At 40.5% G+C, this 27,953-nt stretch overlaps 1 protein-coding gene across 1 annotated transcript; it reads left to right on the plus strand.

Annotated features, from left to right (window-relative positions):
- FAM189A2 (family with sequence similarity 189 member A2) lies at nucleotides 1-27,347 on the plus strand. Its single transcript, XM_042053936.1, has 11 exons — nucleotides 1-344; nucleotides 2,820-2,876; nucleotides 12,102-12,212; nucleotides 13,641-13,769; nucleotides 14,561-14,668; nucleotides 14,787-14,905; nucleotides 18,448-18,577; nucleotides 19,160-19,232; nucleotides 23,354-23,503; nucleotides 25,248-25,534; nucleotides 26,650-27,347. The coding sequence occupies exons 1-11, from the start codon at nucleotides 75-77 to the stop codon at nucleotides 26,854-26,856; spliced, it is 1,641 nt and encodes a 546-aa protein (XP_041909870.1). The 5' UTR covers nucleotides 1-74; the 3' UTR covers nucleotides 26,857-27,347.
- Nucleotides 27,348-27,953: the final 606 nt, after the last annotated feature.

The raw sequence follows: 27,953 nt of genomic DNA on the forward strand, positions 1-27,953 counted from the left end.
GGACCGGCCCGGCCCGCCGTCCGCCAGCGGCCGCCCGCCGAGAGCCGCCGTCGGAGCCCCCCTCGTCGTCACCGATGGTGCTGCCGGGCTCCTGCTGCCCCCTCCAGGGACTCGTCCCGCTGCCCCAGGCGGCGTCGGGCTCTCTGTCCGCCGCGGCCGCCGGCCTTGCGCCGCCGCGCCGCCGCCCGTCCCCCCTGGCTGCGCTGCCCGCCCGCCCGCTGCTCGGGCTGGGGCTGCTGCAGACCGGCCTGGGCTGCGCCCTGGTGGCGCTGAGCTTCGGGGCGCTGTGGCTGAGCAGCGCCCCGCAGGTGAAGAGCGCGTGTCCCCTCTGGGCCGGCTCCTCGGTAAGTGACGGCCGCGGGCAGGGACACGCCGTGCTGGGGTCCGGCCGTGCGTGCGCGGGCCCTGCGGTGTTCGCTGTCCCGAGGGATGCGTGATCCCGCTCCTCCGCGATTACTTGGAAACAGCCTGCGGGTAACGGCTTTTCGCTGATGTGTACCTCCGTTTGTTACCAACGGCGTAATAAACGTAGAGACAAACTAATAGGGGATTTATTTCCTGACGTGCATTTTTTCTGAAAAAAAAAAAAAAAAAAAAAAAAAAAAGAAGATACTCGGTGTTTTTGCGCGATCAGAAATAGGATTTTCAAAAGTCGTTGTGTATGTAGATGTAGCATATTGCTTTTGTGCTTTGTGCCTTTACTCGTAGGCATAATGTAGAGATAAATCAGCAATGTTCCTGGGGAAAAAAAATGGATGGACTTAAGAGAGTTTAGTAAGGAGTGCTGAAAGAAGTTATTCCATCTCCTGTTGGGCCCTTCTTTAAACCACAGCTTCATATATACAAGAGTTTGTATTGCCGAAGCTAGACACTAGTAAGCAGAAGTTAGTAAATGTCGGAGAGTCAGATTGATTGGTCCCAGTTTGTGGGCCCTCCAGCAATCAGCAGGTCGTGTTCTGGACTGGAACGCTCAGCCTCTGCTGCCTGTGTAACAGCATCAGCTTATCCCTCACTTTAAACATTTAAATTAAATTGCCAGTGTTGTTCACCACCTGTGGAAATGTGCTCAGTGCAATAGTTTGGGGATCAAGTAGTGCCTGTTTATCTGTATAGTGCAGTGTTCATCCCTGTAAGTACACAATCCTTGGGGGTTGAGGAGTAATCCAGACCATCCAAATGTCTGTGTTTGATATCTCTGTTATGATCTTTCTTTTTTTTTTTTTTTTTTTTCTTTCTTACTCTAGGTTAAAAGAAGTTTAATATATGTAACTTACGGACTTTCTTTGAATTCTGCACACAGAACCATGCTTGTGCTTTTAAAATGCTTTAAAATTGCACATATAAGATAGAGGTACTCAGTATCTTCAATAATCAAGAGGGGTGTTGGTTTTGTTTGGGGTTTTTTAACTGTATTTCTGAAACAATAGTACTCTCAGGAAAGTTACCTAATACCTTTTGGGTGTAAAAATATAAGTGAAAATTTTAGCCCAGAAGCAACCTAGAAAAGCAGATGCCATTAAAAGCTAGGATTGATGTGTCTGGTCAGGTGCTTTTTGGTTTGGTTTTCTTTTCATTAAAGATGAGACATTCTGACTTGTGAGGGGCAAGTCAGGAAAACTTTGAGAAAGACTTTCTTTTCTTATCTTTAACAGATGCAATGAAATAAAGTTGTTGTACTTAGGGAAAGAAAAAAGCTACTTACATCAGTATTAATGTGCTTTGTTATAAAATCGTGTGTCCATTTTGTAGTCAGAGAATTCAAAAAATACTTTGTTATGAAACTGCAGTTATGTATGTGGTTTTGCAACACCAGTGATGATATCAGTAGGTATTTTTGGCCAAGTCATATATGCACGTTACGCTAGATTAGATTGATCATGTCAAGTGAATGAAGTTACAGAAGGGATTTATTAAAAATACTAGTGGATGACTTCCTGCTTGTTCCAGTCTTCCTGTTTCTTTTTAGTGTAGGAGCTTGGTGTCAACTGGCTTAGTCACAAAGTCCTGTGAGTTAAAAGTATATCTGCTGATTTATGGGACGTGCTGAGAAACTGATTTACCTGTCTTTATAGGGTTCCCATTCTTCTGTGAGAGGGTATTCGGGTATGCTGTTTGTTTTCAGTTCTATGGCAATTCTTTATCATTCCTTAATTGTTTTGCCCTGTAAGGTAAAAAGAGAATCATAGGGTTCGGTTCTGTGATTCAGCAAGTTTGGTCTAACAACTGCTGTAGCAGAAGGATGTGCTTTTTATTTTAACTTTTTTCCTCATGCTGATGCTGGCATTCATCTGATTAAATAGCAAATAATTTCAGGGAGGTAGTTCTAGTGCTCTTTATTGATTTTGGTAGGGTTCATGCTCTGGGTTTTTGGTTCACTGAAATGGTCAGAAGTCAGCAAGCAAGAAGTAGGAATTTAATGAAGTGTTGAGGTGGTGAGTGAGGGAGAGGAAGAAAGAGACAGGTTTTAGATTTGCCTAGCCATGTTGCAGAGAACAAGTACTCAATTGGCTGAAAGCAATTATTTAAGGCAAACATGGAGGTTGGAGTTGCTGACATACTACTTGTCCCCATGCTTTTTTTCTGGGCGGAAAAAATAAGAAACGAGCAGATTTAATTTGGTTGTTATTTCACAGGATGTTCTTAGGAGCGAAGAACCCAATCAGCACAGGTATTCTCTGCTTTAAAGTGTGTCTTTGTATCTTCCCAACATTGCTGTAGTGTTCCAAAGTACCTTTCATCAGAAGAGTAATAAAAACCGTGTAAATGGCATTTTTTTGAACTTTTGCTTTTTGGTGACACTATGTTTTTTGCTATTGTAGGCAATCTTATGTGGAATCTTAGGGCTAACAACATGGAAGAGGCCAATGATGCTTTTGGTAGGTATGGATTAAAGTTTGTAAGGAAATTATATAAAAATGATCCTAATTTAATAGTCATTGGTAAAAAAATAATCACCCCTTTCTTCTTTTAAAAAAGTAATGTTGAATCTTTCTTTTCAAATGGTAGAATTGTAATTATTAATAGAGAAGTCAAAGACCATGAAAGGCCATATTCTTTCGTGCATGAATGAAGTCCCCAGTAAGGGCAAGAAGTGTCTGGAAGAATTGTTAATGTTATGTAAAGAGCAGGTTTTATGTTTTTGTATGTATAAGAAAATGCTGGCTTAGAATAAGTAATTTAGTTCTCTGAGGCAGTGCAGCTTGAACTGAAATGAAGGGGATGGTTCTAAATCTTAGCTTAGTTGTAGTGTTTTAGTTTCTGACAATGGGTTTGAGAGCTAACTTAACACCATACAGTAGGATCCAGTGCTAGTTTCATTTACAGTTGACACTGCATTGCTGTGAGAGAAGTAGATTGATGTGCAGGGTGTGTAAGCTGTTTCTGCTTGTAAGTGGAATCTGAAGCTGTGTGGCTCTTAATGTCTCAGAGTTGGGATTTGAAAAAAGTTTTGGAGTTGCTTTTGTGTGTGGGTTTAGGGAGTTTTTTAGTTTCGTTGGTTGATTTGGGGTTTTTTGTTTACTTGTTTGGAATTTTTTGCCTTACTGTCATTTCTGAAGACTTTTTCCAGGCCAAGGCAGTTGTTTCATTTTATGCACCACTTCTTTGCGATCCACATGGGTATCGGTGAGGAGTACCAAGGATTAGATGTGTGAGCTGTGGATGGAATCATAGGTTCACCGAGGTTGGAAGAGATATTTGAGATCATCAAGTCCGACTGTCAACACAGAACTGCCCTAAACCCCTAAACCACATCATCCAGTGCCAGATCCAGAAGCCTCTTGAACACCTTCAGGGATAGTGACTCCACCACCTCCCTGGGCAACCTATTCCAATGCATGACCACCCTAACAGCAAAAAAGCTTTTTCTAATATCTTATCTGAATCTCCCATGTCTCAGCTTAAGGCCATTTCCTCTTGTCCTCTCACAGCAGGCACAGTTGCGGACACGGGCCCCCCACCTCACCACAGCCTCCTTTCAGGGAGTTGCAAAAAGCAGTGGGGCCCCCCCTGAGCCTCCTTGAGACTAAACAACCCCAGCTCCCTCAGGTGTACCTCACGAGAGATGTTCTTCAGTTCTTTCAGGAGCCTCGTTGCCCTTCGCTGGACACGCTCCAGCCCCTCAACGTCCTTTTTAAAGTGAAGGGCCCAGAACTGAACACAGACTTGGGGTGTGGCCTCCCCAGCGCCCAGTACAGGTGGGTGACCGCTGCCCAGGTCCTGCTGGCCATGCTGTTCTTGATACAGGCCAGGATGCTATTGGCCTTCTTGGCCACATGGGCACATTGCTGGCTTGTGTTCAGCTGGCTATTGACTAGCACCCCCAACATGCATTGTCATTTCTCAGTGTGCATTGGTTAACACAAGCAAATTTTCTAGGAGTTTTGTGGATATAGAGAGGAGCCTCGTGTTAGAGACTCCCAGTCTGGAAGGGCCGTATTTTTATCCAGATAAGTGTACATGCTATCAGTCTCAAACTGCCTAAGGCTTGCACAGTACTCCTGTGTTGGTATTGCCTGTGTTCTGTGCTGTTCCTCTAGCATGTTGTTGCTGTTGTTTCCTTTTGTCTGTTGTTGCTCTTTCACTCTTTAACATTCTCCTTTGTATAAATTTTATTTTCCTTTCCTAATTTTACTAAAATAGAAAGCACCAAACTCTTCTTATTCTTTCTTTTATATCAAATTATCTTTAGAATGGTCACATGCTGAAGGAGATGGCCCTGGGATACTGTGCGGCAGACGGGAAAGTTTCTGATGTGAAATTGATTGAAGCCCTGAGCAGCCTGCCATGGTTTCATAGCTGACCCTGCTTTTGAATAGGAGAACACACAGGAGTTTTCCTGAGCTCTCTTAGAGCCATAATTATTCTATGATTATGTGATTCTGTGAAATTGTTTGGGGTTTTTTTCTTATTTGTATGTGTGTTCTATAGAAGTTTCATTTTTTTCTAGCCAGATTAGCTCAGCCTTGACACTGGGAAGCATTTCTGATGAAAGAACAGTCAAACGCTGGAACAGGGTCATAGAGAGGTGGTTGATGCCCCAAGCTGTGAGTGTTTAAGAGGCATTTGGACAATGCACTTAACACAGGGCTTTGATTTTTGGTGAGCCCTGAAGTGGTCAGGCAGTTGAACTAGATGATTGTTGTGGGTCCCTTCCAACTGAAATATTCTATTCTATGTGAAAAAAAAAAAAATTAACATTAAACTCTTCATGAGGGTAAGGAAATCATGCCTTAAACTATCTACAGTCTGTCAAGGACAGATTGTTAGTTTCTGTGAGCATATTTATGTTGGGCAAATATCTATTTTGTCTACCCTCTAGTAACTTGAACATTTTCTCTAGGGAGTTATGAAGAATACACAATTACATGAATTGTAAAAGCAAGCTTCCTAAAGGTCTCAGCAATGAGAATCATTACACAGTCATGACTTACAATTATGACATTCATAAGTAAAACTAAAAAACTCATTCAGAACTAAAACATATCCTTTTTTCAGTTGTGACTGTCCTCCCCTTTTAACTCCTTATGTAAGGCCTTAGCACTCCCAGTGATGGTTTCTCACTATCTGTGTTTGGGTTTTTGTGAAGGGTCAGGCTGTCCTATGGCTGCCACTTCAATCCAAGGCCTTGGTCATGGAGAAAAACAGCCAGAGTGTTGTTTTTTTTTCTGTGACAGCAAGATTCTGGTGCTGCTGATGCTTGCAGAAAGCACAGGGCTGCAATGATGTGAAAAAGGAGCTTGGGATGGTTTCAGCCACTCTTGTTTTCCCCTTGGAGGGGAGGAAGGAAAGGAAACACATTGGTTACAGATGTAGTGTACCTTTAGTAGCACCATCTGTGAAAAAACAGCCATGAAGAGGGATGGCTGTGATAAGACCTTTTAGTAAATAAAATGGAGAGCAACATTTGGGTTTTGCCACCTGCGCTGTTTTACAGCTACATTAGCAGTGTGGGACGATACTAGATAAATAATACATCTGAGAGACAGGGTACTGCAAGGCAAAATCAAGCTACAGTCATATCTTTTGAAGGACATTTTTGCAAGGGAGGCCTAGCCTTGAGCTGTACAGATGCTGAGAAGTCCAGATTCTGAAATCCTTCCTTGGTTTTAGGTGTTTGAGGAATTTCTGTTCTCAATATCTGTTGTCAATCAGTTTTGGAAGTCAGTTTTTAATGCTTGTGCTTTGAAGCTGATTTTAGTTTGAGGTAATGCTGGCTTAACACTGGACTTGATGATCTTGGAGATGTTATAATCCTATGTTACTTCTTCTTCAGGACTGCCCAAATGTATTAATGGGGAAAGGGAAACTCACCACCACCACCTACCCCTCCAAGTTACTTGGGTATTGACTCTGAACCTTTCTGGGCTTCCATGCATAGAACCTGGTTCCTTCCTCTCTGCTCCTAAGCTCCTTCTTTCACACAGCTTTAAATCTTATTTTTAGCTGAAGGAACCTAAATTTTTTCAGAAAGTACATCAGTTCTCCATTGTTAGTTTGATTGTGTATGTTTTGAGGGCAGCTCACATCTTTGACAGGTCATGCTTGCTGTTAATAGCTTCTGTCCTTACTTGTATGTCAGTCTGGACTAATCTGACTTTATGTTACATTCCCAGGAGTTGCCAGGTGCTGTACATGCTTTGCTGAATGCAGAAGCCCTTAGCTATTGAAGCATCCTTTCCTTTCAGTCGTGTACAAATTAGTTGCAATTCTGTGGAGTGCTTTTTAGGTGATTCTCTGGTTGTGCTTGTTTCTGGTTTTGGGTTTTTTTCACCAACTGAAACAAAGACTTCAAGTTAAGCATCTCTCTGCCTGGTGCTCTCCTTGCTAAAAGGAGACTTAGCTGTGATCGAATGAAAGGGAAAGGAGTGCCAGCATCCAACAAGACACCAGCCTGTTGTACTGTGCAGAGTTCAACTGCTGCAGCTTCAAGAACTGGGGAGCAGTTTGGTACCTGCAAAATGCATGGGATCGAGAACTCAACAGAACACATAGAGGCTGGTTGAATGCAACTCTGGCTTTCAGCTACATCAAGCACTGCATGCTTTTGTTGTTTGCTAGCATGGCAGCTTTTGTGTTCATAAATGTTATCTGTTTTCATGTAAAGCTTTGAGGGGTTTGACAGAAAAGTCATAGTTGCATGTGCAGCATGAGTCATTCAGTCCGATTCTTCTCATGTTTTACAGTGTGGTAACATAAGCATTTGAAAATTTTATTTGAAACACTTTTAAGTTAAAAGTGTTAATGTTTTTGGTTTATGAAAAATATTTACAGATATTACATTGAAAACAGAAAAGTTTATGAAATTCAGCCTTTATTTGTAACCTTGAAAATTTTTGAAGAATTAATTTGTGGTAAACCTTGTATTTAATTGAAATTTTTTGTGCAAAGAAAAGTATGTCCTGGAAGACTTTAAATAAAGATTTCTTAGGGCTGATTGCTGCTATGATATCTGCACCTTGACAGATTTTCATGAATTTAGCCAAAATTTAATGTATAGACCAAGACACGTAGTTCTGGTGACATTCTTAAATTTTTGCTCTGCTAGCAACAGTATAAAACACTGTGAACAGAAGCTGCATATCATGTCCCTAACCCGGAAAAACAGTGTCTCCCTAGCCATATATTTTATAATAAGCAGTCATTTAAGTTGTGAGAATTACTGTAGTAGTATCTTTTTTCCCTGGATGTTGGAAGTGAAATAGTTCAGTGTTAACCTGTATGCTCACATTTAGGACTCCAGCATTAAGTCAAGAAGCGGTAATTACACAAAGGTTTTAAAGTCAGTATAAGCAAATAGAAGTATGCTTTTAAGTTTGAGAGTATGAAAAGCCATTAGAGGCTTATAGCCATTTTTATGCTGCAAAAGCTTTTCTCTCATACCTGAGGTGTTTTAATTCTGCTTTTGAAATATGTGACTTTTAAAATTAAATTAATTAAGTAGCCTTTTCTTGTGGGGCCATCCTTTGTTGACAGTTGTATTGTGGGTCTCCATATGGTACAATAAAAAGCTCTCACAACTGCCAAAAATCTAGTAAGGTCCCGTGAGTTTTAATTTTCACACTGCTGCTGTGCATATGGACACTTAATAAACTGACTTACTTTTTTCTACAGGATATTTATAAAGTATGTATGTAGGCTGTAATATAAGATATAAGAGTTGATGATTGTGAAACAACTGTTTCTTCTTTCCTTTAAATGCCTGCTTGGGCATCAGTCCTGCGTGTGCATATTCAAGTGAAGGCAGTTCCTCTCTGACATTAGATACTCGCTTCAGTGGCAGCAGCAGCAGCACAACAAGCAGCTTCCCCTTGCAGAATGAAAGATAGTGCCAGAGCTTTACTATGCAATTTTATTCTTCCTTGGAGTCCTCAAAGGGCATGATGATACTTTTTTACCTGGAAGAGATCATACATGTAAGACATTAGCAAATTAATAGAATACACTTTGCTTTTGTGTAGTTTAATTCATATGAAGATTCTTCACGGCTTTCTGCAGCTGTTCACAGTCCATGTGTATCTAGTGCTCTGAAGATGAAGCTGTGAGCCAAGCTAAAGCCATAATTTGAGTTGTTTCCATTTTTATAACTGCAGTTAAGACCTGTTACCTCTGTTTAGGCTTTTAAAATACCATGTTTGCTTTTCTCTGTTTTTTTCTAAGTTGTGAAGTACGTCTCTCCTCTGGGTAGGATCTTCTGTCACTGGGATAAAGTGTAACCCCTGTTTAATTGACTGTTGATGTTTAAATTTGCATCTGCAGGAGAGTATTTGTAACAAGCTGACAGAATACATGTTTGATTGGACAGTGAGTGGCTGAATGGCTGAGCTGAGAGGGTTGTGATCAGTGGCAAAAGCCGAGCCAGCTGAGGGCCAGTCAGCAGTGTTGAGCCCAAAGGGTGGAAACTGGGGCCAGTACTACTGAAGTGAATGCTCCGCACAGTAGATCTGAGTGCACTCTCAGCAAGTTCACAGGCGGTGCAAAACTGGGAGGAATGGCTGATACTCTAAATATTGCCATTCAGAAGGACCAGGACAGGCTGAAGAAATGCACTGAATCTCCTGAAGTTCAACCGTGGGGAATGCAGAGTCCTGCCTGTATAGGGAAATTCCCCTAGTACACAATAGGGAACAGTTTGGTGGAAAGCAGCTCTGCAGAGAAAAACCTGGGGATCCTGGTGGACAACAAACTGTCCATGAGACAGCAAAGTGCTCTTTGTGGCAAAGTGGTGTCCTGGGCTGGATTAGGCAGAGACTTGGCAACAGGTCGAGGGATGTGATCCTTCCCACGCCTGGAGAGATGTGAAATCTGTGGTTGCTCAGCCTGGAGAAGAGAAGGCTCAATGGGAATCTCCTGCATCTCTGTAAATAGCTGATGGGAGGGAACGAACAGTAGGGAGCTGGACCTTTCTCCGTAGCACTCACTGGCAGGACAAGAGGCTGTTAGCACAATTGAGAAAATAGGAAATTCCATCTGAACATGAAGGATGACTTCTTTACTGTTATGATGGCCAAAAACTGGTGTAGGTTGCCTGTAGAGACAGTCAAAACCAACTGAATATTATATTCAACAGCTTGCTATAGGTCATAAAATCATAGAATGGTCTGGGTTGGAAGGGATGTTACGGTTCCAACCCCCTTGTTGTGCCACCTGCTTGAGCAGGAGATTGGATTTGGATGGTCTCAAGAGGTCCCTTCCAATCTCAGTGATTGTGTAAAGATGCTGACCAGTGATGGAGCAGAAAGAAAAAGGATTTTTTCTCTTGACAGTCAAGTACAATGTATTTTCCATTGTCAGATATGTGGTAGAGAATTTTGTGGTTATGGTTCAGATCATGGTAGTGTTTTAGATTGTATGTAGAGGAATTATTCTTATCTTCTGCTCATTTGGCAGGATTTTCTGAATATTGGATTATTCAGTCAAAAATATGCTATACATATAATAAAAATCAGATCAAGATTATAATTACTCATAGTAGAATTTATTAGAACATAAATGCAGAAATTATTATACTTGTTTTGCATATTTACGATAATGTTCCTTCTCTTCCTCTTTGTTCTTTGATTTCTGACATTTTTAAGAAAAATATTTGTAATTTTTTTGTTGTTTTTCAAATTTTGAATTGAAGGTCTGTATTTTAACTGTAACTTTTTTATAGCTGTATGCAGGCAGAATTTCTGTTGCAGCTTCTGTACCAAAGGAGACAACTTAAATGTGAATTTGCTGCTTTTTTTCTTTTTAATCTTTCTTTACTTTGGCCACGTAACTTCTTTTCTCCATTTGTTCATCAGTTGAAAAAGGACAGATACACCTCTTGTTTTTCTTAATATAATTTAATGAGATTTGTGCTATAAAGATGTCTTATGTTGAAACAGCTTCTATTTCAATTGCAAAACGGGTTAATTTCTAATTGTCAGTGCCCTGTGTTGAACCCACTTAAAAAGTTTTCTTTATACGCAATACCCATGTGTACCAATTTTCTTTTTCTCAAAGTAGTTTTTGTCAAAAGAGTAACTGAGATGATTTAGATAAAAGCGTAAGAAATGGGTTTGATTCATTTATGTGCTGAGCAGGGAGTTAATTTTAAAAAAATCATGAGATCCGGTGTTTGTATGGAAAAACAAATGACGCTCAGAGTGCTTTCTAGAACTAAGACCGTCTTATCTGTGGTTTTGTATTAGTACAAAGCTAGGAAAAAATACTCTTCTTCTAATAATTAATAAATTATTTTGTTCTTAGTATGTCTAACACAAAGATGTCCCAGTCCTCTTTGGAGATTTAGTAATAACTACTTCAATTATTGGGGTTTTTGGGGTTAAAATCTACCTTATGGAATAATGTTATGGTCAAACTAGTAATGAGTAGTAATGTTGTAATGAGGAATTTAGCTTGCAGAGTAATGCACTTTGGCTCTTGTCCATTCCTGGGTGATTATTTCCCTGAACCTCAGAAAATGGGAACATAATTTGTGCAACAGCTGTTACCTATTTCTGGTTCAGATTCCAGGCAGCTAACCATGGTACATCGGCTAAATTTGCTTGGAAGGCCATGGTGTTATTCTTCACATGTTTAGGAAGTCCTTGTTGCTGGATCTCCTGTAAAGCTGGATTCATGTCCCTCATAGTGTCCTTCTCTTCCTCTGTTTTTTTGTTATGTCCTGCTTTTGTAATTCGAACCATTTTGATACAAAGAAATATGAGTGAGCAGATTGTTATTAACGAAGATTCTTTAGGACATTAAGAATCAGGTACTTGCTTTGTAGGATTGAATGCTTAAAGGAGGAATCTTATTTTTATTTTTCTCTGAAGTAGTAGTCTTACCCATAGCATTTTCTCCTGAAGTAAAGAGTATTTTTGCCTGTATGAACAGAGACAGGGGTAGTCCTTTCGTATGTTCAAAATCCATATCCAATGTTGTGTATGCAGATTGTAAGGGCATAGGTCAAAGCAAGACATAATTTTATCTACTGCTTCTGCTTGTCCTTTTTTCAGGTATTTTGTTACTCGTCATTGCTCGATTTCAGGTGACTTATAAATCTGAAAGTATTATCTGATTTACAAATATTTTGGTTTTAGTAGCCAGGAGGAAATATTATCATATAGCTAAACTCTCTTAAGTGTTTTCGTCCTCACTGTACTGGGACAAATATTTTTTATTTATTTGTGCTGCAAAGTAATTCTGGAAATCCTGTGCAGAGTGAATGTTGGCTTAAGATGTTTCTTCCTCTTCAGGTTTCTTTACTGTTCTGAGTGTGTTGAGAGCTAAACCCAGTGGAAGAGTATGGCACACAGTGGAAGTTGGGTGACTTGCAGATCATACTTTGCACTCCAGAAGAGCCTTTAGTTGCTTGATCTATTGTTACTGACATTTTCAATAGTTGCATATATTTTATTTCTGCATAACTAGTTCAGAATAAAGAGAGAGAAGACAAAGGTTTTTGGGAATAGGTTAAGACACCTTGGGGCACTGAAGTCATGGGCAGTTTTGAAAAAGAAGCCCAGTGTCATTCCCAGCATTCCCAGTTTGTGAGTGGGATTTGCATTGTCATGAGTTCCTTGGGTTGGGTTCCTGTGCCTACTGCAGTTAACTTTGTTTTGCTGTTCCAGGTTAACCTGTTTATTCTGCTGTCTATGATCTGTGTTCTGCTGAACTTGACTGGATTAATACTAGGATGTCAAGGCATTCAATTTGTGTCCGGGGTACCCAGATGCGATTTGGTGAGCACACATACTGATTTACATTGATTTCTTCTCATTATGGCATATTAGCTTGCTGTGCTGAGATCACAAAGTATCCTGATGCAGAGTTGCAAGTAATTTAAGAACTAGCATAAAGGATTTTTGTAGTAATGTAACAAATATAAACTGTTGGAAAAAGCCTGAGCAATGGCGGGTAATGGTGAGCTACCCACAAAATGTTCAGTCTGTTGTAATCTGTGGATGGGATCGTTCTTCCTGTTTTGCCTCACTTGGTGAGGACCATTTGTGTTGATACCTTACAGCAGAAGATGTGAGGAAAAAAATAAGGTAGATCAAATCATTCTAGCTTTTCAGAACACTTCTACTTGAGGAAGAAGCAATCTGTACAAGACAGGGCAGAATGCAAAGATTTTTCTCAAGTGGCTGTCATGAGAAATAGAAGAATCACTATTTATGAACTGGAAAATGTGGAGTAATTGAAATTTAAGGATACAATACAGGGTCACTTGGTGATGATTACTTGTGTGTAAAAGCTTGAAGAACTTTGTGGGTTAATGAAAAGATCTTTGAATATCTATTTTCATTCATTTATTTCTTCAGGAAAGCTATTGTTGGTTCCTTGGCATGCCAGTGGGTGTACTGCAGTGAGAGTCAGAGATTATAAACCTTTGGCAATCTAGATTCACCCAGTATCACTATACCAAAGCCACACTGAGAATTTATAATGATATCCCAGATGAGGTGGTCAAATGTTGCCAGAGTTTCTGAGCTGTCTGTGGTTGGAAGTACAGGGTACAGCAAAAAGACATTCCTGAAATCATTAATTATTTTGTAGGGTGGCTTCTGTAGGTGGAAGAGTGTCAACATTGTGACTCTAGAGTTTGACAGCTAAAACGCCAATTATTTCTAGATATGGAAACATTGAATTTCTACTTCGAAAACTAAGATGACAAGATTAATTTGAAAGGGGAAGTTACAAACAGTGGTGTACAGATATGGCTATTAACGATTTGACTGGGTTGAAATGATAGTTGTGTGTTTCATTCCATCCACAGGAATGCAAGATATATTCGTGAACCAAAGAAAATGTGTACAGTTCATATAGAGTGGTTTACACAACAGGCAGAGAAATAATTTCTAGGCTGCTATGCATTGGAAGGAGCATAGATAATAAAATGGCTTAGTAATCAGTGCAACTATGATTACAACAATATACTAACAATTGTAAATGTGTTAATGCATTAGCCATAATGCTTTCTCTCAAATAAGGAGCGTGTATAATGCAGCTTTATAATGCAGGAATCATTGGCATACCAAACTGTTCAATTATATGATTCTGTATTTCCTGCTCTGTGGTCATGGGTTTAGTTTAGGACACAGGTTCTATATTATACAGGTGAAAATACTGCATAAAACAAATTAAAAGTAGAGTTTTGTTTCTTAAAGATGAATATGGATGAGAACAAGATTTGTTTCTGCTGTGAAGAACTTCATCTCACTGAATGCACAGAAGTAGAGGCTGTATTGAAGCTATACCATGTGAAGTCATGCAGTGCTGCTCACCTTCTTCTCAAGGTACCCTGCGCACACAGCAGTAGCACTGCTTTTATAGTGTTGGTGCTCGTGCAGCAGTGCAGAGCTGAAGTGATTGCCATGTTTACTGGGGAAAATTCTGTTGTTTTTCTGGCCTTCCACACTAGTCAGAAGCTCTTCATGGTTCTGTAACATGTGGGGAGTTCTTTTCATGTCTGGGTTTTGACCAGTGCACTGCTGAGCCAATAAGCAGCTCTTGCCCCTTTTTTGTGCTTAGTGCAACCAAAACTGCAGTTGAATCCAGACAAGATTACAGGGGTAAATATGATATAAATTTTAGCTAATGATTTGACGCCTTCATTGGACTTTTGCACTTCTCAGCCCTTCTTGGCTTACAAACTGCTAAAATAAAACACCCAACCAACACCATCTTCAAATATAAAAGAACTTTGACATTTCTTTAATGGTGATCATGTTGAATCTGGATTTCCCAGAGAAAAGTTATGAGGAAGGTTATAATTCTTGGATGAATAGATGGATAAATCACATCTGAGCTCTATTAAACCCTTCTGGATCTCTCTGTCAGGACAATAAATAGTGTAAAATGAGCTTTTGCAAATTACTCGTCTTGGAGATTGTGCTGAAGACTTCATCCCATACATTTCTTAGAAGTAATTGCCATGGTCATCCCTGTGTTTTCTCTATTTGTTTTAGTTTTGTTTATTTCGTTATTATTATTATTATTATTATTATTTATTATTATTATTACTGTTTTTACATTTACAGATACCATTATTTAATTTTTTAATTTTAATAATCTTCATGTTCTTCAGAAAGTTCTCTTAGCTCTTAGTGTCCTGAATGCTGTCACTGCCACAGTCTGCTTCTTAGCGGCTGCCCTGCATTACTTACAGATACTTGCATCAAGAAGATCCTGCATAGTAAGTGAGCACAAGGCATTGCCTGCCATAAAGAGTGTTGCAAACAGTATTAATAGATTACACAGTTCAGCAGTATTTATAGGTCAGAAGGGTTTTAACAGAAGTTTTGTTTGATTAGGACGAATCTCAGATTGAAGACCAAGATCACATTTTGGATCCCGATGATTTTGTCCCACCTGTCCCACCTCCCTCCTATTTTGCAACTCTTAATTCTTGTACTCCACAAACAAGTAACAGGTAAAACTGTGCACTCTCTTCCTTTCTTTTAGTGTCTTTCAAAACACTGCCTAATCTTTTTTTTTAAGACTATTTTCTCTGATGAAAAAGGTTTGTGATTTTAGGGGGATTGAAAAAAAAAAAGAAGGAAAAAGCATATTTGTTTGAAGACAGCATAAATACAGTGTGGGTAACAGGTAAAGTTTTGTGGGTTTGGGTTTAGATTCTGTAGGAACCATTTCTAGGTAAGAGAAATACTGCTGCTTGACACAGCTGAAAACTTACACGATGCTGTCAGGAGCAGTTCTGGGCAGCAATGAGAAGCCAGACACAGCCAGAGACCGTGAGTGGTGTTCCCCCATGGACCTTCCTGCCAGAGTCATTCCCCTTCTCCCTCTTGGGCTGCTAGGGCTGACTGAAGGGTATGTTTTGACTGCACTGCTTGGCCAAGTAATCCCTTACCCTACAGGTGGCTATATGCTCTTCAAAGTAACTTGCAGGTTGGCTTTATGACTCAGGTGGGGCTGCATTATTCTGTTCTGAACATACAATATTTATACATAAAGTATTACAGTGCTCAAGCAGACTGTGTGACTCTTGTTTAAAATTCCTCCTTTTTGCTGTGTACAGGACTGTTTAGTTTATTTCACTGTCTCATCAGGAATAGCATGCATGGTTTTGAAGACTGTGTGTTCCTGGCAGAGGTAATTACAGATCCTGGGATTGCCTAGAAAATGATAACATGGCGCAACAATAGGCTTTACAATGAACAGGTCCTCTGAAACACCAGAGACTGTAGTTGAATTCAAAATATTACTAAAAGCCTCCTATATCAGTCTTGGTTCAATCTGCTGATGAGAACAGAATGGAATGTGTAATGATCTCTTTGGAAAAATAATTATTTATTGAAACATGCTTTTCAGAGTTCCCCTGCTTTAAGATGGACCAGTTGTTCTTTGTTTAGCATGTCATTCTAGATGGTTATCTCTTCCCCAGCAGCAGTATTTCTTCTTTTTTTCTTTCTTTTTTTTTTTTTTTATTAAGCACAGGAGGAGCTGCTGAACAGTATTTAAGGCTGTGGTCTAAAATTGAGTAGATACCTAAACTTGTTGATAGTAACATTTAAGTGAAGATGACATACTTCTGAAGTCAGGCTACTTGTTTCAGGGTGTTCTGGGTAGTTGTACAGCAGTGCAGAAGTTAAAGCAACAGGCAGGTGTAATTTCTGTTTTTGGAAGATGAGTAATTATGACTCAGCCCAGGCTGGATCCTGCAGAGTGGCTGAGATGGGATGTGTCCATTTCTCAGTCAGCCTCCCCACACTTCTTCCTCCCAGACTGTGTCCTGAGCTCTGTGTAGCACCTGTGCCCTGGCTTTCTGTGCTGAGCTCGGTGGTCCCTGCATCCCAAGCTTTGTGTGCAGGGGGGTGTGACCGGAACCACATCCAGGGAGGTGAGCCCCCATCTGCAAACTCCAAGACAGATACATGCCCTGAAAAGGGAAACACCACAGTCATCAAAACTGGTTCCAAGGACATGTTTGGAGTGGGTAGGCATTTTCTGCCGCTCTTTAAATTGAAAAGTCAGAGGCCCAGCTATCAAAGCCAATTGGTTTGCTCTTCTACTTGTAGGAAACCTTTACATTTGTCTTATTTAATGGCAGGCAAAACCCAAACTAGCACTACAATATCTGGTCAATTCCTACCTCTGCTCTTCTTATTTCATACATTAAAAAATAGCAATTACATTATTTTTCAGGGCTGGCACAACATAAACAGTTAGAGCTGAGTTTCCAGGTGAAAAACAAAATGCGAAGTTTGCCAGGAGTTGGACTTTGTTCCTTGTGGGTCCCTTCCAACTCAGGATATTCTGTGATTCTGTGGAATTGTCACAGACACATACATTTAAGGGAGGAGGTGATGCATGTAGGGCAGCAAACCGATTGCCTAGGGCCTAGAAATATACCTCTGTTCAGTTTAAGGTATTGTTTGGGTACATCCTGGAAATGACTTTTGTAATTAAGGGACTCAAGGGAATGCTCTTCTAGTTGCATGTTCTGTAATAAGTTTTAACATAATTGTTGGACATAGCATTAATTATCAAGGTGTGACTGAACTGGATAGGCCAGATCAGGCATGTTTAAAAACAAAACTAAGATTCAAAATGTGTGTAATTTTGTGGCTTATGTTGAATGTAAGTTCAGCGTGAACATACTACGAAAATGTGAAGAAGTAACGTCAATGGAGCATCTATCTCCATTGTACTCCAAAATTATTCTGAAGCCTTTTGGAACAGGTGAAATAGATGGTAGTTAAAAACTAATTTAATGTGTTCTATTTTCCCCATTTTTAAGGCTAAAAAAGACAATGACCAGCTATCAAAATACCTGCTTTCCTTTCCTCAGATTTCTCCATGCATTACCTCCATTGCCTTCACAGGAGCCTTTCATTAGAGGGCTTCCAGGTTCTCATTTTGAAAGTTTTATTCTTTTCCTGTCTGTGAAAGCAGTCTTCCATAGGTATTTCCATCATTCTGCCCTTTCCTCTGAGCTTGCGAGAAAAAAATTTTCACAGTCATCTTTGTTCCCTGCAGCCAGTGTCCAGAGAAGCCCTAAATTCTGGGAGGGAGGACTTGCCTTGCATCCACTAGTGATATCCGTAAACCTGACTGAAGTCCAGAGAGCAAAATGTGGGTTTCTGTGTGTTGCTTGAGGTTCCTGCCTCAGCACCAAATCAGCAACTAAAATGTTAAAAAGACCCCAAACAAACCAGAGCAGAATTGAGATGTTTTGAGTCACAGACTTCTCTGAGGATTGTGTGGGCAAGGTCTTCTTGCCAGTTCTGCTGTTGACCACCACACTTTGTTACAGTGTTCCTGGGGTAATGTAAATATATGTTTATCAAAATTAAGGTTTCTCAAGGAATTGTTCTGTTTTCTTCCTTCTCAGAGCTATCTCCTAAGAGAAGGATGTTGCAGCAAAAGGTCTTTGGGATTTCTGCTGTGTTTCAGAGAGCTCCTTGGAAACTGAGGAGTAAGGTCAGCCATGAGGTGCATTTGCCTCATGCAAGCCTTTGTGAATCAATCAACCGTAATATTTCTGCATCATCACAAAAACAGCCTTTACTTTGAATCTGGCTTTTTCTGTGCAGCTGTATCTGAATATAAAACATCAGATCAGAAGTATCTTGAATTTAGGTTATAATTAAGAACTCAGTGGTTCACAGAACTCAGAGCTAGGCTGTCACATTTTGAATGACAACCTGTATTTTAATCTTTTGTAACAAAACTGAATCTCTGAAGTAAAACTGAAATGGGTTCCTAGGCCCAGTACTGCCCAAAGATGTTTGAACTCTGGGGAACACACTGGAGAGGCACATCCTAAGGAGCAGTTCCCTGCCATCTTCCGAGACAATGTCTTGCAGACCTTGGCGAGTCCATTATCTGTGACTTAGATCCCAACATCTGAACTGGCACAGAAAAGCCAGTGGAGTTTGGTAGCAGAAGGTGTTTTTTCTGCAGCTGGAAAGCCTTACTGACAGATTTGCTCCGTGTTATTTATTGCAGCACACTTGTCTCTGACATGATTTCACTGCCCTATATTTATGGAACACGAATCAAAGGGGTTGAAGTGTTCTGCCGTCTGGACCCACCTCCACCTTATGAAACTGCATGGAGCTCAAACAGCTCTGAGCAGGTAGGGGCCATCGGAGTTTAAAGTCTTTGGTTTTTTTCTACTGTAAGGGAAAGGTTGCACTGAAGCATGGTAAGTGTAAGTCAGGAGGATACATTTGATTACAAATGTAAATTTCGCTGAAGAGTTTAATTAATCACTTACCTCTAGAACTGAAAAGTTTTCTCCAGTTGGAAAACTGCCCAGGCATGAGAGAAGGAGCAAAGAGCAATGTGGAGTACACCTGTTCCTGGTTATTCTAAAAGACCTCCTTGCTTTACTTCACTTATGTACCTGCACTCCTCCCATGGGGGACTAGGTCAAGGTTTTGCCGTCACTGGCCATCCCTTTTTACTGGTGTTTTCAAAAGATGGGTACTTTTTCCCAGAAAACACTGGGTAGGATAAAATTGACTGATTTGGATGATGAACATTAATATTAGACATTCACTGGCCATGATTTTGCCGTGGAATTAAACTCATATCACACAGTCTCTGTGCAGTTAAAAAAAAGTGTTCAATTTCTAAGGTGGATGTTGCAGTTCTTAGGAAAATGCCAGAGAAAGATGGTGACTTGTGATTTTTCAACTTTTGCATTTTATTCCAGGGAGGCGCACCTCAAATAAATGGCATGGAAGATGTTGATTCAGGGGAAGTAACTGACAGGCAGTCCTCTCAAGGTAAAAAGTACATTTTAAAGTTTGTTCTAGAATGTTCTATCCAACACACACAACTTAATGTAGCAGCAGCATTATTAGTTCTTTGAAAGACAGACACCATACTGCAAGTCAGAGACACAGAATCATGATTGTTTTGGGCAGTGGGAACAAGGATTAGTATTGAAAATGTTTACAAGCATAAAAAGTTGTTGTCACATACGATACAAAAAGAAACATACATTTCCTTTTTAGTAACCTACAATTAGTTTTTGACACTATATCCATATTTTGCAAGAGAAGATGTCCAGCTCCAGTGCTTCCACTTGTTTAGTGTATGTGTTGGTGCCTGTTAACATTTTGCTGCTGTAAAACCAGGAAAAGGATAGAATAATGCTATACTGTGTGGAGCTAAACTGGGAATTACTCCATTATCCAGCTTGGACTGGAGGAATTGCTTAATAATTTCTGCATCCTGGTACAGGAGATAGCTAAATTACTCTTAGACACCACATCAAGATTTGATCTGCCCTGTTTTAGAAAACCATACCTATGGTTCCAAGTTGTTTTTTGCCTTAATGTTTGTTGCAATGTGTGCTTTATTAGCTTCCAGCTTTTCCAGTACAGCCCATGAAAATGTGTTCCAATTTTTGTTTGAACTTGACCGTTGTGGCAAGATTGTCTTGTGTGCAATCTTCACACCACAAGAGAGAGAAGGCTGGGGCCAGGGAAAAGCCTGAAATTAATTATTTATTTATTATTTATTTATTTTTATTTTATAAAAATTTTATTTGATTGTGGCCTGTCTTTTCCCAACCTACTTATCAAACTAGAAAAAAACTTTGATTTGAACTGCATCAGTTGAAATTGTTCCTATTATGTGGAGTCAGAGGAAAAAAGAGTTTGTGTAAAATCAGACTTTAGCCAAATGTCAGCTCTGTCAAAGTCCCCTTAAACTCTGACAGTCTGCCTGAAACCTCTGAAAACAAGCACTTGGATGCTTCTGGTGTCTTACCAGGTGTGATAACCAGACACCAGCTACAGCTCCTCTGGATTTCTTTGTCAAAGCTTTCTTACTGGTAAAAATCCTGTTGCTTTCTCTGAGCTTCTTGAGCTCAAACAAGACTAGGTTATCAAACAAGGGTACGTGGTGTGACTTGCTTAAAGTTATGAGAAAGGGAAACAAGAAAGAAATAGCATAGAAAATGTACCTGCGGTGAAGGACAGTCAGGAAAGTCTCTCTTCTGTTTAGTTTTATTTTGTTTTAAAAAAGGCTCTGATGAGACACTGTTTGAGGCATTTGTATTTAAAAACTTCCTTTGCAAGAATTAGACCTACCTGAGCATGTATGGCAAACTGTACCCTCCTCTCCATCATTTTAACTGGTTTGTCCAGTATTTTTTTTAATAAAGAGGTCTGTAAAGAGATGCTTAATTATTAGTCTGCCTGTTAAATTTGGATAAAAAAAGAAGGTGAGCCTCTTAAAAAAAAAAATTAATGCTGCTTCTTCTAGATAAAAGGCTCCCTAAAATTTAAGAAAAAGAAATACACTAAGTAGTATCTCTTCCTTTATTTAAATCTGAGGAGATGTACTGCATCTGGCTGGAATGGAGTTAATTTTCTTCATAGCAGCCTGTTGTGCTGGTTTGGATTTGGGACCTGGGGGGAGTTCTTCAGCATTGTCATTGTTCAGGGACTGCCTGGGCACCAGTCAGCTAGGGGTGGATGATTGCTTGTTTTCCTTTGAGTTTGCTGGGTTTTTTTCTCCCCACCTCTGGCTGTCCTTATCTCAAGCCCAGTAATTCTGCCAGGGTTGTCCTTCCAATTCTCCTCCCCATGTCACTGGGGAAGAGTGAGTGACTGTGAGGGACTGAGCTGCCTGCTGGGCACACAGCAGGAGGGAAATACAAAATGGGGACTTAGCTGGAATTGTGGTAGAGGTAGTCTATGGGCTGTCTCAGCTGGCGCAGTGTAGCAGTCTATAAATAAAACTTGAACTTTCGGTTTTTGCTGGCAGGCTGTCATGCCAGGGCATTTTTATGTGATGCTGTGATTCCCTTGGCATCATCAGGGCTGATCAACTGAGGATAGCTCCCAACAGAAGTTAAAGCTGCACACTACTCTGCCAGCAGAGCCAGGAGAATCCTGACTGCTGGCTGCAGGAGGAGCTCTAAGATTCTTTATGCCAGCTAAAATTGTTTTACTGACTTCATAATCACTCCTGTCAAGCAGAATGGGACTTTCCCTGCTGACTGAGGTAGGCAGGCATGCAACTGTTGCCTTTCCCTGGTCTTAAAATTAAGAACCAAACATGGCTTAAGGGAAAAGGGGTTTTTACCTCAGTATTTATTTAAGGATCCTTAAGGTGCACCTGCACTTTGTCCAGGTGGAATGCGCCGAAATGCACACCGAAATGCACACACGATAGATCATGTATACAATATATAGGCCTTGCAAATTAGCATATCTATCAAAGATTCTCCAATGAGAAGCTTAAATGAATAGCGTGATATCTCCCCATCCTGAGGAATTCTCCCCGGGATGGGCCTATCTTAGTTTACAGGATGTGTTCTAGGGAAGACCTTGGTTTCTCAGGATAGCGGAGGACTTTCTGGCCTCCAACTGCCAGGCCTCCAGGATGTTTGGTCTCCTGGCTTAATGGAATCTTAGGACTATCCTAAGTTATCAGGCTTAAGGAATTACAAGTATGCATGCTGAAAGCACTGGGGATACATAAAAGCTATATAAAAGGGTATATAAAAGGTATATAAAAAAGGCAAAAACTCATCATGGCATCACAACCTTTTGCTGGTGGCAGGAAATGCTTAGTAGATGCTCTGTATCATCACAAACTAGGTGTATGCATTTCCAGTACACACCACCTTAAGACAATTATCTCTCTGAAACACTGACATTATTAAGAAAAATGAGATCTGAAACATTAACATTATTAAGAATTATCATAAGATCATGAAATCAGTTCATTAATCTGTTCAGAATTTTTTAAAAGTACCAAACAAACAACTTCTCCAAAGTAACACACCGAGTGTGTGCAGCATTTTAGGTAGAACTGTTGCCTGTGGAATGGACTGACACTGGAAAAATTCCTGGAGAACTGTCTCCTGTGGGAGGAACCCCATGCTGGAGCAGAGGAAGGACCCCCTCACTGAGCAGCAGCAGAAACAACGTGTCCTGAACTGACTATAACCCACATTCCTGCACCGCTGCAGGGCAGCAGATACAGCCCAGGGGAGGGTTCGGGGAAGGCGTTTTTAAGATTTGTTTTACTTCTCATTATCCTGCTTGTTTTTTGATAAATTCAGCTAATATCCCTGAGCTGAGTCTGTTTTGCCCATGATGGTAATTGATGAGTGATCTCTCCCTGTCCATATTTCAAGTCATGAGCCTTTCATTGTATTTTTTCTCCCCTGTCCAGTTGCAGAGGGGAGTGATAGAATGGCTGTGGTGGGTGCCTGCCATCCAGGCAGGGGCAATCCACTACAAATTTTTTAACTCCTGCATGAGCCAGAAAATTGTTTTCTGTAATATGCCAGGTGCCATCAGATGGAGGTACAGAACCAAGCCTAGTGAGAAATGTATGGAGCTTCGTCCTGTCCTGTTCATTAAATTGCAGCATATAATTTCACTCTTAGGAAAAGGAGGAGTGGGAAGGATATAACATATCACAAGAATCCAGGAAAATACTTAAGTAAAGATTTTAACTCCTTTTTAGGGACTGGTGACTGATTTATGAGCTACCTAATTGCAAAAGGTGACCAACGTCTCTGGCCGTATGCTGTCATATCTTGGTACAGCTGCTTATAAGAGGAAGATTTGAGGCTCTGTGAGATTTAGTTTTTCTCCAGTAAAGCTGTAGCTCTCTTCTCTCTGACCAAGTAGTTATAGGTGATTTTTGTTCTAGGCTGAACTAGACTGTAGTCTTTCTCTACTCCAGTTGCATAAGGCTGTACAGGTTTTTGTTCAGTATATGTGGGTCTGTGCGCACATATGTGCACCTCTAGACTTTTGTGTCCAGTCATTACAGATTTGCAGGTGGGATGGGGAAAAAAATCAGCGTCTAATAACAGCTTCTACAGATTTGCTTTATTTTGACTACTTTTACTTTTCTGTTCCTGATTATCCAGCTGAAGAAACTCAGGAGCCTTCCAGCAGAGTGAGTCTTTCCCCTTCAAATGGCAGCTGTGTGCCTGCAGGAATGAACAGCAGAGCCTTCAATCCCTTGCGGAAACGATCTAAAAGTGACCCTGTGCTTCTGCACTGCCAGCTGCCTCAAGGTGACTCCCTTTTCTCTGTCAGTGATTGTGTAATGGCTCTTTAAAAGAACACTCTTCAGAAGTTTGGTACCTTGAACCTAGTACCTGCAGAAATCAGCTGCTGTCTCCCAACAGAGTACCTACATTACAGTAGTTTTTGCTTTGCCAAGCCTTCTCCACCTAACTCCTTAGTCTTGCTGCTCTTTATGTTTTCACATCTAGGAACAGGGTCTGTAGCCAGGCCTGGGTAGGAGGGAGGGGTGGTGGAAAATGTGGAGGGAGAGCACACAGAATTTCTCAGTGCATTGACATCTAAGATCTTACAAGTGCAGTTGTCAATGTGAGACATTTAAAGCAAAATTGGCTTGGGGATTTGGTATTAGCCTATAAATTTGCTCCCCTTTTCTCAATTCTCATACCATCAAAAAAAAAAAAACCAAACCCAAAAGCTCAATACAACCCATAGTGGAGAGTTGATGAAACTGCTTTGGTGTTAGTGATCTAATTCTGTTGCTGTGGGAAAACTGCTAATGTGACTACAGAGTCCGTGGTACTGCTGGCTGTCTTGAAACACGCACCAGTCAGGGGTCTTGAAGTTTTCACTAGAGGATACTGGAATTCCCACAGTAGCTGCTGATACATTCTAGCACTCAAAATGTAAGTGCCAATGGGGCATGTTAGCAACAGCCATTTACTCTGGATACTGCGAGCATGCCTATGTGGATTACACTTGCTGTTTTGGTGGAATGTTTTCATGGCCCTGCTGTATCATATGCTTTCTCTTCTCCTCTTATCAACTTCCACCACAGCAGCCCAGAGAATCTGCTGCTGAAGCAATAGTTACATGACACAGAGCCTATTCACAGCTGTGAAAGCAGAGTGTTTCTGCTGTAGAGAGGCTCCTTGTCAGAAGCATTTGGAAGCTGTAGGCTCAGAGTGTTAGTGAGGTTAGGTCTGTTCAGCACTAGATCTGAGAGTTAGTCATGAGTGCTGCAGGAAGAGAACTTACTGCAACAATGGAAGTTGCTCTTCTTGCTGGGAAGTTTTGCATCTCCTCCTGGCAATTTTTGGTATGAAGCCAACATTAAAGTGCTTCTTGTACAATCTATAGGTGCAGTTTTGGTTTTTTTAGGTTTTTCATTTTAATGGGGTCAAAATCTGATAACTTGTTTACACCAAAGGCGGTCAATTTTTATTTGGATGAAAGGCAGTGAAATTGATTCTGTATTGCCTTTTGTTTAGTCCTTGCAAGGTAATTTTGAATATTTGATATGGGTTTGTTTTCCTTTTTCCATTGAATTTGCACTTTGTAGTATTACTAGCTTTCAGCTTGACAGGTAGTTATTTTCACTATTTTATAACTTGTCCTCTTGACTGCTAATAACTAAAAGTTACAAAGAGTTTACGAGAGATCATAAAAGCCCTCTACCTTTATGTTTACATAAACACTCAACACACATTTCAGGTCTCTTCAGATCAGAAACAAGAGAAAGGAACCAGTGTACACAAAATGACAAAGAGCTTTCCACAGGGAAAGTGTCCCTCCAGACTCTTTGACATGTGACATGCACTCAACCATAGCTATGTATGACTATTTTACAGGCATTTTGTGTAATTCCAATAGTGAGCCTTCCATACCACCCTGACCATACCAGACCGTAGTTTTACGTGGTTAAACTGCACTGCATCCTCATTGAATCAGGAGTGAAATCTCCAGAATACTGTGAACCTTGTGGATTGTTTGCTTTGTTTCATTTGTCTTCAGGGACAGTGCTCAGCTGTGATACTGCAACACTCAATGACTTAAATCTACTGAATGCTGTCACCCTGCGTAAGAGTTCAAAAGCAAGAGCTTTGAGGGCAAGACCCCAATCTCTGGTAGACTATAAGTCTTACATGGACACTAAACGGCGTGTGGCGTGGATCCTTGAGCAGTCCTCCTGCAGCATGAGCCCAGACATACATGACCTGGTGGAAAATATCAAATCTGTTTTAAAATCAGATGAGAAACATATGGCAGAAGCTGTCACCAGTGCCACTTTCCTTGAGCAGGTAGATTTATTACTTGTATTTATCAGGTGATGTGGAAACCCACTGCCCCTGGTTTGGAAGTATAGGTTTACATTTGCCAGTCTGTGTGTCAGAGTTTTGCGACCAAATTGGCTTCCTTCAGTGCTTTAGTTTCATGTAGGGAGTGTGTGAGAAGCTGTGACGTTTCTTGCTTTATTAGCCAGAAGACAGAGTATATGTGTATTTAAAAACTGAGTCAGTCTTCTGTGGAGGAATCATGAACTGTAAATAACATGACAGCATTTTACACTGAGTTTGGCAGGGGAGAGGGAGAAGATGTTATAAGCATTTGCTATTACAAACCAGAAGGAATGGAGGCTGGCAAGGAAATTTTTATGTAAACCCACTAGAAGCAACTTTTTTTGTGATTGGCTCCCAGGATAAAAATAAGACCTAGTACTAAAGAAAAGCAGAAAATAGAAAATACGTGTTTACATCAATGGAATGAATATCCAGAAGTTTCAGACACTGCAGACTTCATCAGACAAATGTCTTGGTAACTTACAGACCATTTGTGTAGATGAATTGATTCATGCATAGCACAAGTGATGTGCTATGACAACTGGTTTTGGTTTGGGTTCTCATGCAAAACGCATCAGTGTCATTAGGCTCTGTGAATAAAATGGGATTTCCCACCATAGCCTTCAGGCAACAAAAGCCTTGACAAATTTGACAGAAACAGGAGGAAAAAAGATTCCTTATGAGAATTTAATTTATCACACAGGCCTGAACATTCTTACAGTTCAGTGGCTTCTGCAAGGAAGCAACATTTAGGTTTCTTCTAAACAATACCAGATATGCCATAGGCTGGACTGAGAGAATTCTTGTGCAGCTTTGAGGGGGAAAACCAAACCAACCAACCAAAAACCCCACAAACAACAACAAAACAAAAAATTACCCCATTCCTTTTCCCAACTAGGACTGCTTTTTCCATGCCTCCTTGGCAAATTCTAGGGTTTTCATAGCTTTTAAAATTATTCTTTAAACATAACAGACAGCACTACAACTAGCTTCTTCCTAGTTGGGTAAAAAACTATTTTAATGGAAGAGCCTGAAAACAAAACTGATTTAAACTATTTTTTTTTTTCTTTTTAAAGGTGATGGCACCTGCCCAGCAAGCCATGTCATTGAGAATCCATGTGTTACCTTTCAGACTGCATCCTGGATTGCTGTACCTGGAGAGCTGTGGTGATCTGAGTACTTTCACCACAGAGGGAGAACAGTTGGCAGAGAGGAGAAGCCAAAGAGCAGAACATGAACGGCCTCACAGTCTTATTGGTGTTGTCCGGGAAACTGTACTTTGAGCTGGCTTTTTGGTTATTCCTCAGCAGAGGACCTCTGTCAGACATATACATACTGCAGAGGAAAATAATCTCTGGCAAATGGGTGGATGGGTTTGTCAATAATCACTTTCTTTTTTAATACTGTCATGCATAGACTCCAAAGGGGATGATCATTCTAAAAAACTATTTAGCAGATTGCAAGATTGACCTTTTAGGGCTCTCAGTTGCAACTCATCTGCTTGTGATACATCTTGTCCTGCATCTCCATGAAGTTGGGTAACGTGTACCTGTGGGGTATGATACATCATCATTGGGGAAGAAGCTGTGAAAAGAAGTATTGAAGAACTTCGCAAATTTTTGGTACTTTGATTTAAATTAAAATCTGTCGTAAAGTGCAGACCTTCAGATAAGTAATTTAGTAAAAAAATGGTGTACAGGATTCTAAAATTATTCTTTATAAAAGAAGGCTGTTGTGCAAACTGTACTAAAAATAAAAACTGTCTTGAAGAAGTGCTCTTTTGGCTCAGTGAATTTCTCACTTAATGGCAGAACATTATTTTTGTCTTAATGATAGAACAACATTCAAACCCAAAAGCACATGTGTTTTGCAACAGGAGGTGCTGGCTTGTTACCATCCCAGGAAGAAAGGCATGGTATAGTCCCATTCAAAATGCTGTTTATTAGAACAGGTGCTATGAAGAAAGAAGCTAGTATAGCTAATTCTATGTTCCTTCAGATGCTTGGAACCCCAGATTGTGCAGCATCAAGCAGGGCACAACAACTTATGCAGATCCCATCCATTTTACCCCATTTAGGTAATTTGAACTAATTAAAAATTTTCTTAGAAAACAACTCTATTCATCACTTCTACCGTCAAACAAAAGGGATGTTCACATGGGACCTTACTGCTGCAGTTCTAGACAAAGGCATGGACACACAGGTACTGCTGGGTGGTATTTGCCATTTTGAGTACCACTGGGGCTGCCTGCAGGCTCCTTTCTTATCATCAACCATCTAAATTTATCCTGTGGCTAAGGGACATCCCTGTAGGTACAGATGTAGAAGCAGCACAAAGCAGCACAGCATAGGCCTGCTCCTCCTCAGGTAACAGGCACATG

The sequence above is a fragment of the Corvus kubaryi genome, unplaced genomic scaffold, assembly GCF_017639235.1.
Source record: "Corvus kubaryi isolate FWS band 111438036 unplaced genomic scaffold, C.kubaryi_AGA036_p1.0 split1-37296, whole genome shotgun sequence".
Lineage (NCBI taxonomy): Eukaryota > Metazoa > Chordata > Aves > Passeriformes > Corvidae > Corvus > Corvus kubaryi.

Excerpts from the sequence above, each read along its gene's own strand:
- FAM189A2 (XM_042053936.1), top strand. The coding sequence starts at position 75 with ATGGTGCTGCCGGGCTCCTGCTGCCCCCTCCAGGGACTCGTCCCGCTG. Across the intron at positions 14,669-14,786 it reads CATCAAGAAGATCCTGCATA|GACGAATCTCAGATTGAAGA; the intron begins GTAAGTGAGCAC and ends TTGTTTGATTAG. Across the intron at positions 18,578-19,159 it reads GCTCAAACAGCTCTGAGCAG|GGAGGCGCACCTCAAATAAA; the intron begins GTAGGGGCCATC and ends ATTTTATTCCAG.